This window comes from Carassius gibelio, chromosome A15 (genome assembly GCF_023724105.1).
Source record: "Carassius gibelio isolate Cgi1373 ecotype wild population from Czech Republic chromosome A15, carGib1.2-hapl.c, whole genome shotgun sequence".
In the NCBI taxonomy this organism is placed as follows: domain Eukaryota; kingdom Metazoa; phylum Chordata; class Actinopteri; order Cypriniformes; family Cyprinidae; genus Carassius; species Carassius gibelio.
In genome coordinates this window covers 1,560,568-1,580,886 of record NC_068385.1, presented here as the reverse complement: position 1 = coordinate 1,580,886, position 20,319 = coordinate 1,560,568, and the positions used below count along the sequence as shown (strand labels likewise).

The window sequence follows — 20,319 nt, the reverse complement described above, 5'->3', positions numbered from 1 at the left end:
TTTCAAAATTGCTTGTCTACAGTTTAAACTAATTTAAACAGTAGTAATAGTAGTTTCAATTGTAGTTTCAAAGTAGCTTTTCCAACCCTGCTGACGACGCTGTGTATCCCAGCATTTCATTCTAAACATGACAACACAGTGAGACCAGCCTCTCCTGTCTCTCCATTGATTTTTTTCTGATATTGCATCAGATGTTCTCATTATTCAGTGAGCGTCTCGAGAAAGCCTGAATTTCTTTTATTAACACGTTTCCCCCAGCGTCACATAGCAGAAACCTCGCTGTTGATCGACTGGCTGGCTTAAATTGGGCCATTGGAGAATTACTTGCATAGCTAATATCAGTCACGAAGGTTTAAGAAAAAGATAAATGTGGCGAAGGGAAAACATTTACTTAAAATGACAGCTTTTCATGGTCTCTCAGTTCAGATAATTTCTCAGATGATGTGCTGGGAACGAAAGGCATAAAAAAAGAAGGAAAAGGTCAAGGCGTGTTGGGCGGAAACCTGTCCTTGCTTTTGCTCTCTTTAGCTCGTCTTACTGATTTCAATTGCCATCGTCAAGTTGCTTTTGCCAACAACATCAAAGTGGTCTCTGAAGCCTCGTCTGCTAGCAGGCCTGTGTGCATATTTGACTTGCTAATTCGACCATGGTAATATTGTTATTATCATGAATATTTTGTACAGCGGCCGTAATGATCTCCCTCTGCTTGTGGAAATGCCAGCTTTGTACGTCGACTGCCTGCTTGGTGAGCCGCCATCTTCAGAGGCACCATCTGTGACCCTCGACCCCAGGCTGTGGAGCAGAGAGCGAGCCAGGCTCAGTAGCTGTTTATAGAGAGGCTCTGTTGACCCAATAAGGCCACTCTCGAGCTGCCAGGGCCCTGGATATCCATAAATGACCCTAAATGGTTCCAGGATCTGGAAAGCTGGACCGGTGGAGGTCTCTACAGACCCCAGGCTTCCTGATCAGCTCATTTGATATCTTGCCTGAAAATGCAGCCAGACATTAAACATTCAGAAGACATTTCCTTGATCCACGGGCTTAGAAACAGGAACGCACCATCCAAGCAGGAAGGTTAGATCCCACAACAAAGGTTGTGTTGGTTCGAGGTTATCTTGAAGTGAACTCTTTAGCGATTCATTTGAAATGTAATTCCATTTCAGGAGTAAATCATTTAGGGAGCTGAACACAAATTATCTCTTGATTATTTTATCAATGAAAACGAAAAAAAAATAAATGAAAGCACAATGCGACTAGTTCCAGACTGAGTAGATATGGAAGGCAATCACTATTAATAGACGGACACTAATGGTTGTTTTGACTATTTTCCATCTCTTTCGAACAGCACATACAGAGTCATAATATCCGGTTACATCTGTGTGGGAGCTTTTTTCTGAAGTCCCATTCCAAACATTCTCTGTTTTATCAGGCATTCCAGATACTTTGATCTCCCCTGGTTCTGTCTGTCATGAGGAATACTGTGTGAATATGAGTCGACTGTGTTGGATAAGTGGTTGAAATCACCTGGACAGCCGGGATGATTTCAGCACTGGTTTGTCCATTGGAAAATGCCTTCAGAAGAGGCACCAGAGATGAAAGGAAAGATTCATGACCATAGTTTTTACCGCAGTTAGAGGGTTTTTTGGGTCATTCCTGTTATGTGACTTCACAGAATTGTTCAAATTACTTGTTTAATTAAATCATTGTTAAATCATATAAATTGTAGCCTTGCCTAGGAAAAGGAATTTATTTATTTATTTGGATGGGGATGTGAAAGTGCACTGTGGCATAGTGGGGATGACCTTTACTTTGCAAAATGCTAACAGCAAAGGTCTAATATGCTAATTAAAGCAGTCCCATTTAAAACCGTTAAAACTAAAAATAAATAAGTACCCAATCTCACTAATCGACTAGTGGGATGTATCGTGACCCACAGCTGAGTGAGGGAGCGTTCAATAGCAGGCTAATTTTAGGTTCCGGCCCAGGAAGTGGTATTTATAGTCTGCTGGCTGTTTGACATAATGGAGGAAGTGACTGTATTCTGACCCTATGTAAACCCTCTCTCTGGAAGCTCTCCTGGACATATGACTGCTCATGTTATCTCCTACTCTCTTTGATTCTCTATCACTCTCTCCCTCTGAGAATCGTCACCTATCCAATCTTGATACAATACGGACTGCACAAGTCATCTCTCATCACTCCTTTAGCCGTCTGTTATTAAGCGATCAGGTACTCTTTCGATACCCTCCTCACCCTTTACACATAAAAAGCAATGCTGCACCATACCCATGCATGCCTGCGGCAGAATGATGAAAATTCTGTGCTCATGTCCTCCCTGGCAATGCCCTTGCCTCCTACGGGTAGAGTGGAGGTTGTCGCTCTCATTTTTGTTTCCATTCCCGCCCTTCCTCTCAGTGTGCCCCAGCCGCCCAGCCAGGATTGCCGGCTACCCACAGTGAGCTGGGCCATTAGCATGTATGATAAGTGCCAAGTGTGTCGGCAGGCCAATTTAGTGTCTGCCTTGCCGCGCTGAGGCCCTGGCCTGCGCTATCATTGGAAGATAATCTACCGCTGTGAGGAGAGAAGAGGGAAAAAGTGTCAGTTCAGGATGGGAGAAAATGACTCCTGTTATCCCGCCCACCCTCCCCTTTATTTTTTTGGCCTGAAGGTTTGCGACTCTCTGAAGCTATCTTCAAGATGTGGTGCTAACAGCGGTGACAGTGCAGAGTTAGTGTGCTTTCATGCCTGCTTCATTTAGCAGTCATGCACCGAATCTCAGTCTATTATGATATTTGAATTCAGATTTGCTGAAAAAGGTTGGATTAAAAAAAAAAGTATGTGGTTCGTAGCGCACCTTAGCTTAGCTGGAATATTTCTGGCCACAGCAGCAACTACTTAAGTGAAAATAAGAAGTAAATAACAGTTAATGCTGTCAAAATTAGAGCTAGTTTCGGCCTCCCCATTTACAACTGCTGCTCTTGTCTCTATTTGACAAGAATTGAACTGAATTGAATTCAAACGAGCACGGAAAAAGTACAGGTAATGAGGGAGCTTCAGTAGAACAACTGAGAACTGCGGTCAGATGAGATGTTGTCATGCCATGTGTTTCGTAAAAACAAATCAGCTGTATGCTGTGCTCGTTAAAAATGTTAAAAAGTTGTGAGGAAACATGATGTGTCAGATCCGCGTCATGTTCAGCAGTGGCAGCTCTTAAAGCTGCCAAAATAACCTGATAACTCAGCTGCAGTGATGTCTGTTAATCAAAGAACAGAAGAAAAATTAGGAAATCAATAACTTTTGTAGCTTTAAGGATTCAAATATGACATTAATTATAATGGGTTTATGTGATGATTGTTTTAAGTTCATTTAAATAATTTCTGTAATGTTGAATGGCTATAGCCAACAGTTAAATATAAGGGGAAAAACATTTAATAGAGACATTAGTATTGGTAATGCTCGCCTTCAGTTACAAAAAAAAAAAAGATGCCATTAAACAAATATTTAAAACGTATTTTTTTAATTGATTGATAGCATTAACAACAATATAATAGTCTGTAATCTATATATATATATATATATATATTAGGGCCGGGACTCGATTAAAAAAATTAATCTAATTAATTAGAGGCTTGGTAATTAATTAATCGAAATTAATCGCATTTTAATCGCATATAAATATTTGACCTGAGAACAGTGAGAAGTAATTTTTTTTCACATGGATTTATAGTATACCATTGAATAATGACTGAATACATAAGCTTAAGCAACAAAATATTGTTTATTTTTGTTCAACCAAGTCTAGCAGACCAGTGCAATTTTTGCCATTAAGTGTAGCAATAGCATATTTAGAAACAATTTAGAAATAGTACATTTCAGAAATTCAGGAAGCTTATAGGTGCTGGAACCTTCTGTAAAGTGTTTTTTGTTAAGTAAAACCTCAATACTGTCAATTACATTCAGAACATTGGAAACACCGACTATTAGAAAACATCTCTCTGTTGCTTCAGAGGCCATAACATACTAAGTCCAACTCTCAACAACCTTGGCCAAAACAATAAAGAGTTCAACATAAACTGTTGTAATCTTAGTTAACGCGTTATTTTTTGTGTAATTAATTAATCTCAATTAACGCGTTAAAGTCCCGGCCCTAATATATATATATATATATATATATATATATATATATATATATATATATATATATATATATATATATATATATATATATATATATATATATATAAAGTGATAATAGTTTATTCGCCCAGGTGTCATTCCAAACTTTTATCACTCTTTTTCTTTTTGGAACACAAAAGGTAGTATTTTGATAAGAATATTTTTTGGAACCCATTGACTTTCATTGTATGAACATAAACAGTTCTTCAAAATATTTTATATTTCACAAAAGAAAGTCATTTCAGAATTCTAAGTACAACACAGAGATCTTTATAGAAAATGTTTTGCACATTACAAGCATTATGCAGAAATATTTTTGTAAATGAGTTAAACAGTAAATAAACTAAACTAACCAAAGCAAAGCAGGTGTAAAAACCTTTTATAGGACTTTTTTTTATTTTTGTAAATGACAGCTAAGCGCATTTCAAAGTGTGTCTGTTTATTTTTCCGCCTCTATAATCACCCAGATCTGTTTAGCCCTCTTTATCTAATAGATGTTTGTTGTTGCTTTGTGTGCGGTGACTGTAGATGTATTTACACACTCCTGCCACAGTATCTTAAGAGAAGGTTGGGCTAATGGAAGGGGATTGTGATATTTGAAAAGATTACAGTAATTCAGCCGGTTGTAATGGAGCAGGCTGTTTCCGGAGAGCTCTCTTAGATCTGGAAATGTCACAACAAATAAAGGAGGAGATTCAGCACATTCACAGCTTAAATAGAAGGGCATACAAAAACCAGAGGAAAAAGGGTTTGAATGTGTGTGTGCATGCGTGCTCACATTAGTGTAATGTATATAGGGATAAAGAGAATCAGAGAGAGCAGAGGGTCAGGGGTCATTCCAAAGAAATTCTGTGTTTTGCCGACTTTAACCATGAATAACAGACAAGACGTTTGTCAAAACTTATTTCTAAAGTCAAAGTTATGTAAAAAGTTCAGAAGCATAATTTTATTTAAAAAAAATTTTTTCCCATCATTTAGTGGAATTCTCAACTATTTAATTTATCTTGTCAAATACATTACATTACTATTAGGAAATGTCATAAAGTTTAGAAAGGTAGGGGGTGTAAACATATTAGGATGCACAGTAAAAAGTAAAATTGTGTGATAAAGATGCAGGATGAGCCTTTGTGTAAGTTGCATTTTTCTCTTTAAATTACACAAGATCAAAGCCATGATTAAATTAGGAATAAATTTTTTTTAAGAACCGATCCGATACTAGCACAGGTTTTTTTTTTTTTTTTTTAATCAGTGTAGAATTTCAATCTACTAAATATAGACTGCATTATACAGAAAAATAACAAATGAAAAAATATTTAATCATAATCTATGACAAAAATACTTATAAACTAGGTTAGTGGATAATTTAGCAGCAAAAATTACTCTAGAAAAATGATGAGTGCACGATAATTTAATAAAATCTAAATCTAAATATTTTTTTTAATGATTAGCACAGTAATGAGGCAGCAACGTATAGATAGAACAGAACAAAATGTCTATTAAAAATCTTTTATTGTGCAAGATTTTTATATACATACATACAGAGCGGCACAAATCGATTATGCGCATCCCGTGTGCAGAATGATGCACTTGAAGCAACTCAGAGTCAGCGTGCAACATTCCACATAGGAAAGTCCAAAGCCCAAAGGGAAGAGATGTTGATGTGTAGTGTGTTATAACTGTATGATAGAGTCTTTTCTTTTAACAGTTTTAAACTGCAGTTATTGTGCACATTAAGAACAAATCATAGTGCTCTCTCCTCCGGTGTAGTGATCTAACAGACCCGGTAGAAAGTAACGTGATTTAGAAACAATACGTGACAGTAGACAAAGTGACGTGACATACAGCCAAGTATGGTGACCCATACTCAGAATTCGTGCTCTGCATTTAACCCATCCGAAATGCACACACACAACAGTGAACACACACACACACCGTGAACACACACCCGGAGCAGTGGGCAGCCATTTATGCTGCAGCACCCGGGGAGCAGTTGGGGGTTCAGTGCCTTGTTCAAGGCCACCTCAGTCTTGGTATTAACCGGCCTGAGACTCGAACCCACAACCCTAGGGTTAGGAGTCAAACTCTCTTACCACTAGGCCACAAATTTCCCGGCCACCAGAATTTATGCAAAACCATTGATCTTTATCTACGGATCAAGTATAATAATTGAAACACTGAATCATCTTGGAGAATGTTTCATCATCTTGACTGTCGTAACAGAACGCGACATGCAGTTTGAATGCTGAATGAAGGACAGACAGCCGCAGCAGAAAGAAGGGTTAAATATTAATCTGTACTTGGAATATAGTGTACAAAAACGTTATGGTGCTTTATAATGTTTTTGTGCCTTTCGTGGGCACAGAATACTATGCGCACATTATCGTATTTGGATCAATCTCAGATTGAATCTGTGCATCCCTAGATTCAGTGTGAATTTGTTTTTATTTTTTATTTTTTTATCTGTATGTGTTACCTGAGTTCTCACTGTAACATGCTGTTAAAGCAGACATTCAGTTTGTGAGGCATAAATAGCCTCTGACAAGCTTTCTTTTTTGTTGGTGAATATAGATTTCTGTGTCAGATGGAATAGCTGTAAGTGTATCAATAATGTACGGGAGCCCCAAGTCTCCGATGTAATTTAATTCAAGTTGCGAAGAATTATGCCTCCGTGTTAAGCCGAGAGTTCTGGTGCCTCTGGGCAAAAGAGGAGGGGGTTGTTTTCTTTTTGCTCTCCCCCTTTCCTCTCATGTCTGTTTTATCTCTGGGAACTGAACAAACAAGATTCAGCGTACGTCGTGACCTCTTGTGTGGTGATGTAACAGGAGTTCATTGAGAGAGCTGTGATAGCATTTAAATATGCCATATTTGATGTGAGACCACAGACACACATGTACATACTGTCCTGGGCCTGTAAAAGACAGCTTGAGGTTTGAATGTGTACAAATCTACATACTTGAAAACAGTTGCTTACACATTAAATTTAAATATGAGTTAGCTTCCCCAGTGTGTGCTGTTTGCTGCAAAAATCACTCATTCCCGTTCTTAAAGGGCCAGCAAACTTAATAACAAGAACATACACTGAACATCTTTAAAATGCTGGTTAAAAACAGAACTATTTTTATTACAAATAAAAGAAAAAGTGCAAATGTGCATCTTTAACACCAAAGAATTCCTGGATATGTTGTAAAGATACTGACAGCGAATTCAACTGAAAATAATGGTTCTGTAAGTGAATCAGATTCTAACCCTAACCCTAACTCAGTTGTTTCATTAACCACTGATTGATTTCGTTCAGTGAAGGATTCATCATACTGATATAGACTGGTTATTTGCCTTAACTATTCTAAAAAATAAGAGGCTCATACAAGTCATTTATTCACGAATCAGAGTCAACTGTTCATGCTGTGTGTTTTTGACTTATCCAAACCGATTCATAGGAGTAATTTTTTGTAAATCAGTCTGTATTTATCATGCTGGATGTTTTTTTTGACCTGCTGGCTGTGGGGACAATACGAGAAATAATTTTTCGCCAATACACAACAAATCTGAGAGAAACATTCTTTCCAATATTCTGTGGTGCTGGCTATTTATATTGGATCACATTCAATTTGAACTGCAAACTCACTCTTAGCATTCATGAAACCAAAGACTGTAAAAAACGTGGACATAAGTGTCCGTGACGTCACCCAAGGCGTCAAGGCATCAACACGCGCCACTCCTGGATAATCGAAAATGGCCAAAGAGGCGGGAGCTGGTTGTTGAAACCATGCCCACCTAGCTCGATGGCGGTGACAACAGTGGTAGTCCACCTGTCACTCAAGTGGCCACACCCTTAAACCATGAAGAACTGTAAAGCTCAATATAATTTAAATGGATGAGTTGTAAAAAAAAAAATTTATTATAAAGACCAAAACCACTTTTTGTACCAGGCTGTAAACGCCTTTTTTCGGTTGTAAAGTTGGGCATTTTAACATGGGAAGTCTATGTGACTGACTCCTTTTTGGAGCCAGCCTCTAGCGGCCAGTCAATGAATTGCAGTTTTAGCCACTTCCGTATTGGTTTCACAAGAGAGACTGGAAGGTTGCCGCTCGCCTGAAACTCAGGTAAAATATAATCTATTTTGTTGTGGTGCTGAAAAACGATGCTGGATTTCATGCATGTTATTATGATCACAGCATGTGTGAAAATGTTATTCTTATAGCATTGAAAAGCCACTTCACTTGACCTGTTTTATTTGTTGTTAGGAAATAAAGTTAGATGTTTGATGGTGAAAGTGTTTTTCAAGCTCAGTATCAGAGATGAAAAATGGATGTCTGAATGAGGGGGGTCTAGTCGATTTGCCTCTCTGTCTGGCTTTATGAACGATCTCAAGTGGTACGCAGGGCAGAAATAAAACTGATTCCTCAGGCAGCCCACCTCAGATATACAGCAGGCGCAGGGAATTCTAACTCCATCATTGTGACAATCTCAGCGCAGTAGGACTCGTGAAGGTGTCCCTGTTCGGCAGGTCTCTGCCTGATTTGAATGCATATTTATTTATTGAGTTTGGTTAAGTGCCTTTCATGTCATGCATTATGTGATCCCAAACTCTCAAGAGTGAGGCAGCGGGTGGGCGGCCTGGCTTTTTGCAGTTCTGAAAATAAAAAATAAAAAAGTTGGAGTCAATGAATCAGCTTTCTGATTCATTTCTTCTTTATGCTCCCTGTCAGAAGAGACACTTTTTTTCTCTCATTCTTGCTGAAAGAGGAGCAAATCTGCTTTAAGGAACAAAATTGAACTGCTTGTGCTTGTGTTTTGCAGCTACTCTTGAGGTTTTCATTCTTTCTTTTCTCATGTGGATTATTCAAAGTGTATTTGTTATATATATTTTTATGTTATTATTATTTTTAATAACTTAAATTATAACTTGTATAGTGGACTAGTTTTATTTATATTCCTTTGCGTGTGTGTATATATATATATTAGGGGTGTGCTCGAAGCCTAATACCTTATTCGGAAAGGCACGGATAATGGTTTCAAAAACGAATAACGGATAACGAATAATTCTGCCCGAATATTCAGCTGAGGCTGCAGGACAGTCTAGTGTTTGCTAGGTAACAGGTGAGCCATGGGATCAGCGCAATATTTTACACAAACCTCCTAAAGTCACGCAACAATAAATGTGTAAAGTGAATGAATGTAAAATTTATGAATGAAAAGAGTGAAGTTCAAAAAAGAATTAAGACTGCTTAAAGATTAATGCGTAATGAAAAAGTGCACCTTGAATTAATTAATTCATGTTCAGACGATAACTAAACGTTTGTCATGAAAGCTCTCTATTTGGATGATCAGTTTATTTTTAGAAATAAATTTTATACTTTAGAACACTGAATAGGGCAAATAGTCAAAGCACAAATATTTTGATATACTCTGTTCTAATTTTTTTCCATACTTTTCTAGACCTGAAAATTACTTAAGGGAAATAGCTACTTTTTTAAACTGCGCAGGAACCGGTGAGCCAAAAGAAATCATGTTGATTTACATAAACCTCTAATATTACAATGTAGTAGCAAGTGTGTAAAGTAAATGAGTGTACATTTTATAAAAGAAAAAAGCGCAAATGAAATAGCAGTGTTGCACTTGCCTTTTCCATGCATTTTCTGGAAATTACTTACATCTTTTTTCATATCTCTAAACTGCAGAGGAACCTTTACTGTTTTAATTAGAAGATATTTAAATATTTACGGATCACAAAATGTCCCCAAAATGGGACTCGAACTCACGCTCGAAACTTTGTCTATACAATAGTATCAGCTTCGACTGTTAGAAGATATTTAAATAAATGTGTAATAATAAAAACTTCCTAATCATCGGGAAGAAGGAGGTGGGAACCAGCGCACAATCAAAATGAAACTTTAATGACAAAAATAAAAACAAAACAGCGCACCAGCCCCTTTACGGACGACTGGTGCGCACAAAATAAAAAGCAAACATAAAATATTGCCCAGGCCTGGTCCTCTCTCGTCCTTCACGGTCGCTTTTTTTTGTATCTTTGTGAAATCACCCCCTTTTCAAAGTCAAAACACAGAGGCTGAAGTTTAAGTGTGAGTGACATTTCTTGTCACAAGGTCAGGGCAGCAGATTAGCAGATTGGATCTAATCTGTCCCTAACCAGACGGCTAATAAACCACGTGTGTGTTCTCTGGAGCTGATCGATCCTGTCTCACACCTCTCGCCCGCTCACACCGACTCTGCCAGGGACACAGACACTAATGGCCACATTTGCTCCAGCCCACTGGTACTGCGTTCCCGCTCATGATTTCCCGACAATTAACAAGATGAGTGGACGCACCCTGTTCTCATCCCTGCTGTCATTTTTTTCACCCTGGATTTCCACTTAACCTGCTCTCTGGGGTGAACAGTAGATATGAGATGATATGGGGTTTTGATTGCATTCACACACACATAAACACCCTGAAGTCTCTGTTGGGCTCTGTGGCAGTGCGGTCATTAGACAAGTGGCAGGGCTAAATGCACAAATAAAACTTTTGGTAACACTTAGATTACATTAATTAAAATAGGTCATTATATAAATAATTCAAAACATCCCAGCAACATCTTCTGACCTAAATATGTTCACAATGTAGCATGGTCTTATGGCTTATTGCTTTTGCAAAAAAAGGTTACTATATGACAAAAAAAATATTAAGAACACAAATTTACATTAAAACCATATTTAAAGCTTATTTTAGTGTCATCAACTAGTTATTTATAATGCTTAACAGCGCAGATGTTCATATACATAAAAACATTTAAATGAAAATATTTGAATATGTTTTAGGTTTTTTGTTTGTTTGCACTTTTTTTATATAGAAGTTCATGATGCCTTGATAGCACACACAACTAAGAATGCTTCATTTTGTTGCGAGGGTTTTTAGCTGGATTTTGTTTCAAAGTCAGTCTCCAGATTTGATCCAAATGTGCAGACATCCACTCATCAAAAGTTCTGTCCTTTCCTCCTCTCGTCCTCTCCTCGTCTTTCTCCCCCTGTGCAGGCGTGATAACGGAGCTGCCCTGTGCTCTCAGGTCATTAGCCATGGGCCTTCGTAGTTTCATTAACGAGGGAAGGGAGCTCATCATTGGCCTACCTCAAATGATGAGGTTAATTAGTTAAGTAATAATGTGGAGCCGTAGTCATGGATCATAAATGCCCATTGATGACAGTCAGATCGGAAGCTAGGCTTTCCTCGCCTATTAGCAACACACAGAGATTGCAGGCCTCATCACTGAAACCACACACTGACATAATTACACGCATGACACTCATACACACACACACACTCTCTCTCTGTCTTTAGTGCCAGTGCCTAATGAAGGCATGTTGTATTTGGAGAAGTCCTGAAGACCTGAATACTGATTTTCAGGTCTTGTTGGTTTGTGCTTATTTTTGGAAAAGAGACCGCAGTGTTTGCATTGCCTGCTCAAAGTAAAAAAAATACAGCTTTCTTTTAACCCTCTCAAGGCAGGCGTTGCTGATTTGCAACAGTTAAAAACTAAAAACCTTATTACTCCAGATACATATTTTATGTACCTGGAGTACTAAAAACTTTACTAAAGGTTACTAAAGTTACTAAGTTACTAAAACTTAATTTGAGCCTGAGAGGGTTAACACTTCCAATGACAAAATAAGGTCATTTGAGAGAATAGAGGCGTTATCTCTAACAGATATCTGGATTTCCTTTATCTTTAGGTGATGAAATTCAAGGATATTTTCTCTTGCAGTTAACATGAAGGTCAACATACTGTCACACAGTCACCTAGCTTTATGTATTACATTCTTGGGTGAATTAATTAATTTAGAGCTCTGGCAGTTTTTTGAAGGTATACATTTTTTATTTTGGGCTTTGGCAATTAAAATGGACCCTGAGATTATACACACAACCTGTGTCTGGAAGATCTGTAGAGAGCTGATGTGTTAGAAAAGCTGGGATGGTGAAAAAGAAATAGACAAATTTAGGCCTAATACACTATACACAATACACAAATACACATATATTGTCCCTTTTGCTCACATTCAAGGAGTTATTTATTTATTTCTATACTGTGTGTGAAACGGTGTTTAGTGTTTTAGTGTTATCGATCTATGCACTATAAATATTCATTAATATTTAGCATGAACTTTTATTTTTATATTTCCACTTTTCATTTTCATTTTAGTTTTAGTATGTTTGTTATGGTAAAGTATGTTTATATATAGCTTTTAGTAAGTTTAAGTTTTTCATATCTTTATATTACTTCTTACTGTTAAAAACTATCTCAAGTACTCATCAAAAGTTTGGAAACATTATGATTTTTGAATGCTTTAATGAAATCTCTCATGCTCAATAAGGCTGCATTTATTTGATCAAAATTACGGTAAAACAGTAATACTGTGAAATATTATTACAATTTGAAATCATTATTTTAAATTTGAATATAATTAAAAACTTTCAGCAGTCATTACTCCGGTCTTCAGTTGCGCATGATCTTTGAGAAATCATTCTGATATGCTGATTATAAACAGTTACTCAGATTTATAATACTATTTCACAACATTAGTGTTTTTACTGTATTTTAAACATCAAAATGCAGTCTTCATTAAAAACATTTTTATTAGTTTTCAAATTTTTGTAATCCTGTGAACCTTTTATTAAATCATTTTTACACTTTACTTTCTACACTTGCCATTAGCCAGTAAAACTGAAGCTCCAGAGAAGAGCAGGCAAGCATCTGTAATATAAATGGACAAATATAGGTTGACATGGTGAGTGCAGATTATCTATTATGTCCTACCAGAGCTCCTCATAGTACTCGTAATAAATTCAAATAAGCTATTCATGTGCATTTACCACTATACTTTTCCTAGGCACTGTGTGCATGACGGAGTGTGTACATATGCCAGTAATCAGTCTGTCAGACACTTCATACCCTCCTGGTCATCTGTTCTTTCATTGGGCTTAAATAAAGCAAGGTTGCATCTCTTAGGTGGTTGAGGCTTTGTTGACACATTGTGTGCACAACGCCGTGCACAATGTTAGGGTTGGTATTTCTTACCATGTCACTACCACAAACCCACGGATCCTTCATTTCGGAGCTGTACTTAATTTTGATGCCGGTGTTTGCAGTTGGTCTGTCACTCTTGACGCCCACTCTGTGTGTTCTGTCATGAACAGACTTTTAACCATGCATTGTGGAGGAGGGCGAATTGTCAGTCAACACAGCAGGAAAATTATCAGTAGAAGGCGGCAGGGAGCTGTTTGGGGGTGTTCAGGGGGAAGTGCCAAGGGTAGAAATGGTTCGATGATGAGGACCAGATTGGAGTGGAAAGATGAGGAAACAAAAAATAATAACTTTTTTTTTTTTTTTTTTAAGAACTTATGCTTTTTTTGCCTGAAGCCTACACGGCACGCCTTCGCAAACATCAAAAGCGCTCTCTCAGAAAACTACAGCGACATTAATGCAGTACATTGCTGACTGAGATGCACAAACACTGATTTCACAGACTGAGCAGAGTGTTTGTTTTAGTCCCTTTCATTTTTCTAACAAGTGATGTATTATCCTTATGAGAGCTCTGATAGCTTGTCTGCAAGGTGACGCAAGTCAAATATGAACAACATTGTTCTTCTGTCCTGTGGGCAGGCCAATAGTCGGATAGTTCCTTGATGCAAAAAGTAGCCTTACTAGCAGCTAAACCACTGAAACAACCTTTTTTGTGCTCCATCCACAGGTAGAATGTAAGAAGGCCCAGCCAAAGGAAGTGATGTTTCCTCCAGGGACGCGGGGGAGAGCCAGAGGTCTGCCCTACACCATGGACGCCTTTATGCTGGGAATGGGCATGCTGAGTAAGTGTCATCTCAATTTCCTGCTTACAATTATTCATACATTAACACTGTCAATCATTGCTGTAATCTGATAATTGATTGGGGTGCTTATTTAAAATAAGCATGAAACTGAATTCAGCCCATTTTATTTTCTGTGATGTGGATATGCAGCTTTAAAAAATGTAAACAGGCTTTATTTGATCCAATCGGGATTTGATTTGCTTGCAATAAGAGGGTATTACATATGGACCAGCACAGTTAGTTCACCGTGATCTCTGTATGACCAGTGATTGAAGGAGAAAGTTGAAAATGAGAGGGTAAAAAAAGTATAGAAACAGAAAAGCAAGTTCCGACATTTCCGTATAAGATTGCGAAGACAAACATTTTATTCTTTGCAATAATGTGCACTAATTAATCATTCAAAGTATGACTACGAACGTCTATTACGAAAATGAATGGTGTCAAATTAGATTTTATGTTGACTTTGAAAAAAACGAATTGTATGTAAATATAATATTTAAAAAAAAATATATATATAAAAATAAAATAAATTGTGTATATATATATATATATATATATATATAGAGAGAGAGAGAGAGAGAGAGAGAGAGAGAGAGAGAGAGAGAGAGAGAGTATAGTACATATAATATAATAAATATAATAGTACAAAATTGAATAGTGCTAGTTTTATATTTTACAATAATGTTTTATAAATAAAGGGACTTATGTTGGATCCCCCCCCCCCCCATGTTCAAGACATGGTTACTGCCTTTTTATACACTGCTATGTATGTTTACATAATGTTTGACACTAACACTTTTTTTTATTAGTGCAAAATTATTAGTGAATGAGACCCACTGATAGGAAATGTTGTGTTCACTGGATCTAGATCTAGTTACAAACTGTATGTGGTTTAAGAGCAAATGTTGCTTCAAGCTGATCTCAGACAAATGTTTGTTTCAGAATGATACTTGTAAATATGTCTTTTCATGCTTTAAGCATAGATGCTGAGCTTGATGGTGTGGAACAAGTGCATCACTGTAAACTCAGAGAACAAAATGCCAAATCATAATGTTGGAACAGGCAGACAAGGAGAGGCAACAGCCCATTAAAAGAGCTCCTCAGATAGAGCACTGGGACTGGTGCTCCAATGCTGCCACTGCGCTCGCGTTAACGTATCCACGCTCTGCTAGCGGCTCTACGACTGCCATGAAACTCCTCTCCATTTCTGCTGGGAGTCCCGCTTCAGAGTCTTCATGGATATGACACATGAGCACTATCACAGAGATGAGCGCTGGAACCCGTCAAACACCAGAACTGTCATCTCGACAGCAGCATGAGTTTGTCTTGACGTTTTTCTGTAGATTTGACATGTGTCAAGAGGACAGGAAACGTAGAATCAGACAAGAATCCTCGCCTCTCAGCACTCTCCCCCCAAACTTCACCCCCCCCCCCACCGGCTCCAGTGACAAGAGATAATTACTGTGAGATTGATCGTCTGCTGAAAGTAACTGAAGCAAATAAATCGTTTGATGCCTGGTGCTGAATGCGAATGGCATCTAATGGGTGAAGCTGCAGGAGAGGTCGTCCTGCCCATAATTTGACTTGATGAAGCATCCTCGCCGGGCCCGCATGAAATATGCTATTGATATTCAGCCAGCTCTGCTTCTAGCCCCGCCAAATCCCTAACCGACCCTCACCAGAGCAGGGCTCCGCATTATAGTGATAAATGAAGAGGAAAATGTAAGTAATGTTGAGTTATGAACCTATGATTTCAACAAACTGACCTCAGAGGAGGGTGAATTTGTCCATTCGTTTATTCTGCGTATATAAGCGCACGACGAGACCTCGCGACAACAACCGGCGCCCCCTAGCTTTTTAGGAGTCTATGATATCATTCAGCTAGCTTGATGTCAGCTCAAGTTGACTCATAGAGGTTGATGAATTTACACCCCAAGTGGGTATCATGAGCTTATAATGTTTTGAAGCAGATCAGTGTTGAACAGAAATGTAGAAACACGGAGACAGTGGAAGCAGAGAACTGGTTAAAGGGGTTAGCGCTCACTCAATCGCAACATCGTCTTATCTAAATGAAATTGGAAAGCAGGACAGCGAAACATTCCTTTAGGTAATTTACATACAAAAATCAACAAGGCTCATTATTTAAGGAACCACAATTCCTTATGTGCCGAAATCTTATTAGAGCCCCGCTCTGAGCAACAGTGTTTACACACCTAATCAAGCTATTTATCATTATTGTGCTGGGCCTCATGTATGTTTGCTAAAATTAATACACATCTCAGCCAGCGCAAGGTGCAGCTTTACCAGATGGATAATTGATTTTACAGTGAATCGAAACTGTTGAGCCATAAAATGGGCACATTAGCATGCATATTAATAACACAAATAAGAGGGCGAGGCTGTCGCCACCAGGCCAGATTAAGTGACAGTCTTTATTTACAGTGTTGCCGGGAGACAGAAGGTGTCTGCTTTGGTGGTGTAGCTTAATGAGTCCTCTCCTCAGGCTCAGGTACCTCTCTTTCTCCCCCTTGCGCTTAGCGTCGTCTGGTTCAGTTTTGTGTCCCGCAGACATGCAGTATCGCCACTTGTTGTTGGACATCAAAGCTATGGCGCGGTCTGGTGCTTTTGGAGCTGGTCTCGTGGTATGGCCCTTTGTTGAGTCCACTGCTCGACACTGAGGCTTAGCTCGGTCATTAAATGCAGAGGAGAGTCATTTAGGTCTGACAATTGAGCTGAATAGTTTTGACTAGGGGGCGGGGGAATGTTTCTGGGAAAAATTGGTACCCTACATTATTTTTTTTGTGTGTGTGTGTGTTTGGCTCAGCCGAAAGTGGCATTAAACATGTTTTTGTTCAACTTTTGTTTGCCCAGTATTTTCACAAATACAGCCTTATTGTGAGCTTTTGTGTGAAGACACTTCACTGGTGAACAGCAGGACATTATTCAAGTTGAGGGTGTTTTTTGTTTTGTTTTTTTGAAAGAAAGAAATAAAGTACTATTTTTTCAGCACGGATGCATTTATTTCATCAAAAGTGACGGTATAGACATTTATAATGATTCTATTTCAAATAAATCTGAAATATCAAGTGGTACTGACAACTGGAGTAATGGCTGCTGACAGTTTAGCTTTGCCATCACAGGAATAAACTTCATTTAAAAATGTGTTAAAATACAAAAGTTATTTTAAATTGTAATAATATTTCCTAATATTACTGTTAATTAATTGTATGTATATATATATATAGTATTATAATTATGATCAGGTAAATTCAGCCTTAACTTGCTGAGCAAAAGAGATTTGTTTGAACTGTATCCCACAACTCTATCCCAAGCAGTCTCTAATGAGTTCAGAAAACTGAAAAGTTGTAAGGCTTGAAGCACGGCTGATTTATCTCTTCTACGTTTTGTTCCCATAGGTGTTGGCCCTACCAGTATGCTAATCCCTTACTGTCAACAGAGCACCATAGCTCTACATTTAAAGTAATCTCTCTAAATGTCACAGGAAAAGCCTATGTCATGTATATTTAGTCTGGGCGTCTGACATTTGCTCCTCCTTAAGAGAAGAGTACACAGAGCTGCTGTAGTCTCGAGAGAGAGATGGAGGAGCCCAGATATTAAGGCTTCGCAAACATACAGCATATGTACAAAATATGATACAGCACTTGGAAGGAGCGAAGTTAAAGATGGCCACCTTGCTGCAGAACGTTTAAGCATGTACTGTAGTTTGGAGGCAAGACTACAAGGTGTAGCTGAAAGGATGAAGATACTGGTATATCCTATAAAAACGTTTTTTTTTTTTGTTTTTTTTTGGTAGTTAACTATCCATTTAAGAAGAATGGGTTTTGCAACATTTTTCTGCATACTTCAGGCAGTAGTATATTTAATCCTTTATCCCATTCTCCTCCTCTTCCTGATTCCCTCAGAATTGAACTTTCCTCAAGAATGGTCTTTGATTTTAAAACTGACTCTGTGGTTTACATAGCATTTACCGCAACCGACACAAAAGCCTCCTTTCAGAACCAGTCAATAACGACAGAAAACTTCATAAAAGCGAGTTATTTCTTTTAAGCGTCTACTATAGCACTGACCCTCATCAAAGAAACTTTGACAGGATCAATATCTTCACATAGACTACTTCCCACCAGTCTGCCTCTGCAATGTCAAACCGAAATTGATCCGTGTTATGTCTAGCCTAACTTGCGGTGGAGTATATTTATTCTCTCCAACACCAACTCACATTTGTGGTCGAGAGCCAAGAAATAAGCCACTAGCGATCAAGCTCGCACTGTGCACAGCCAATAACTATTAGCGAAATCTTTCAGGTGTGTTTGGGAGGGAAGAATTGGGGCTGATAGCAAATTATGAACTTTCTGTATTGAGTCCTAGAAAGAGGATGGCATAGTGGAGTCCATATATATATATATATATATATATATATATATATATATATATATATATATATATATATATATATATATATATATATATATATATATATATATATATATATATATATATATATATATATATATATATATGTATATATATATATATATGTATGTATGTATGTATGTATGTATATATATATATATATATATATATATATATATATATAATTTTTATTAATTTTTTTCACGTGATTACATAGAAGACCGCTCCCTCACGCATTTGCAGCAACAATATGGCCGATACATTCGCTTGCGTTGAAAAAAAAAAAAAAATTCTTATTGAAAGCCATCCAGATAATTAGTGTCTAGGCTCACACTGTAATATGCCATTGTGACAGAATAAGAACAATGGGTCTTTAGGCTCTAGCCTGGTAAAGAGGGACACGTGGCGGCCCGTCGCTCAGTGCTGGCAGAGAGACAACTTGAGCATGTGCGTTGGGTCACATCCCACTTTTCCTTAACAGCACGAGCAGGATGCGTTCCAGTGTTATAAACGCTGTTGATGGCTTGTTTTCGCCTCACTCCCAAACAAGATGTATTTCAGATAATAAAATAGTCAAGGGGAAGCCAGCTCACTCGCCCGAGCGTCATCATTAAAAAGTTCTGCATCAGCAAAGACGGCGAGAGGCGGAAAAAAAAACAGATTGCGGCCTTAGCCAACTTTTGCAGCGTTTCGCTCCACTTTCAAATAACTTCTGCAATCGCTCAATCATATTCGTGCCATCCTGTGGGTATTAACGCGCAGGAGGCCGAGGCTGCGTGGCGCGGAGGGACTTTAATCCGTGATGTCCTGCCACAACTATCAGCCTGCCATTGTCTAGCGCTGTCGTGTCCTTCATGATCGATTAGCCCGGGCTATAAAAGAAGGGTTATCGATCAATGACAGAGGAGAGGTGAGAAAAAAGGGAAGAAGGGAGGGAGAGAGAGAGAGAGATGACAGCCGCAGACATGGCCGTTCCCTCAGCAAGGGGAAAAAGAGGGATGATCCCCAGGGAATGAAGCGAGATTGTGTCTTGTGATGTTTATGCTGTTCATCACTGTAAACTGAAGTTCGCTAGCCTCCTAATCTGTTACATTGCATCCTCGCGAGGAGGGCTGTGGTAATGTGGTGAAAGAGGAGCCGTTTCCTCTTGCGTCTTGCTTGTATGTGTATTTTAAATGGCATACTGATTTATTGGTGTGATAGGGAAGCTTTGGGCGGTCTGAGCAGTTTATCACATGCCCGGATTTTCTTCTCTCCCCTCAGGTTATCCAAACATTGTAGCAACGTATGGCAGAGGATACACTGGTTTCGCCCCAAGCTACAGCTACCAATTCCCAGGTAAGTTCCATCTTGTTAAGCTCTGTATGGTGCTTCTCTCTCCTGCTGCCGTCTGGTAATGGCCTCCCTACTGACCGGCTAGTTCACAAACACCAACACACAACCGTCCCTGCCTCTCGCTGCAGTCCCATGCTGAAAACTTTGCCGTGGGACTTTATACTTAAATACACATTCACATACTCGAACATTATACATCTTAATGTACAAAGAAAAACACATATTGCCTTGTTCGGCCCCCTGCTGAAGCACTACATCCACATGCTTGTAGCTTTACAGATGACTACACAAGATGTTTTTAAAACCCATGTGAGCTTTACATTGTCATCTTATTTTCTCTCCTTTCACAGATATAATTCAAACGTTCAACTATACAATACAATTAAGAAAATCGACAAAATCTTGACTCAGTAGGGTTTTAGGTCATCCCGACAAAGACAGGTCTTTTTTTGTCTGGGATGAATGTGACGCAGCAAAGCACTTCTATTATTTCACGGTTCAGTTCTCAGAACTGAGC

General features: G+C 38.4%; 1 protein-coding gene across 7 annotated transcripts in view; it reads left to right on the top strand.

Moving 5' to 3' along the window:
- Window positions 1–20,319, top strand: part of LOC128028917 (RNA-binding protein Musashi homolog 2-like) — a 234,461-nt gene that overhangs the window by 169,105 nt on the left and 45,037 nt on the right. For all 7 annotated transcript variants that reach the window (XM_052616251.1, XM_052616250.1, XM_052616252.1 and 4 more), the window contains exons 9-10: window positions 13,922–14,036; window positions 19,731–19,805. In XM_052616251.1, coding sequence (XP_052472211.1) covers window positions 13,922–14,036; window positions 19,731–19,805 — 190 coding nt within the window. The remainder of the gene's footprint in view (window positions 1–13,921; window positions 14,037–19,730; window positions 19,806–20,319) is intronic.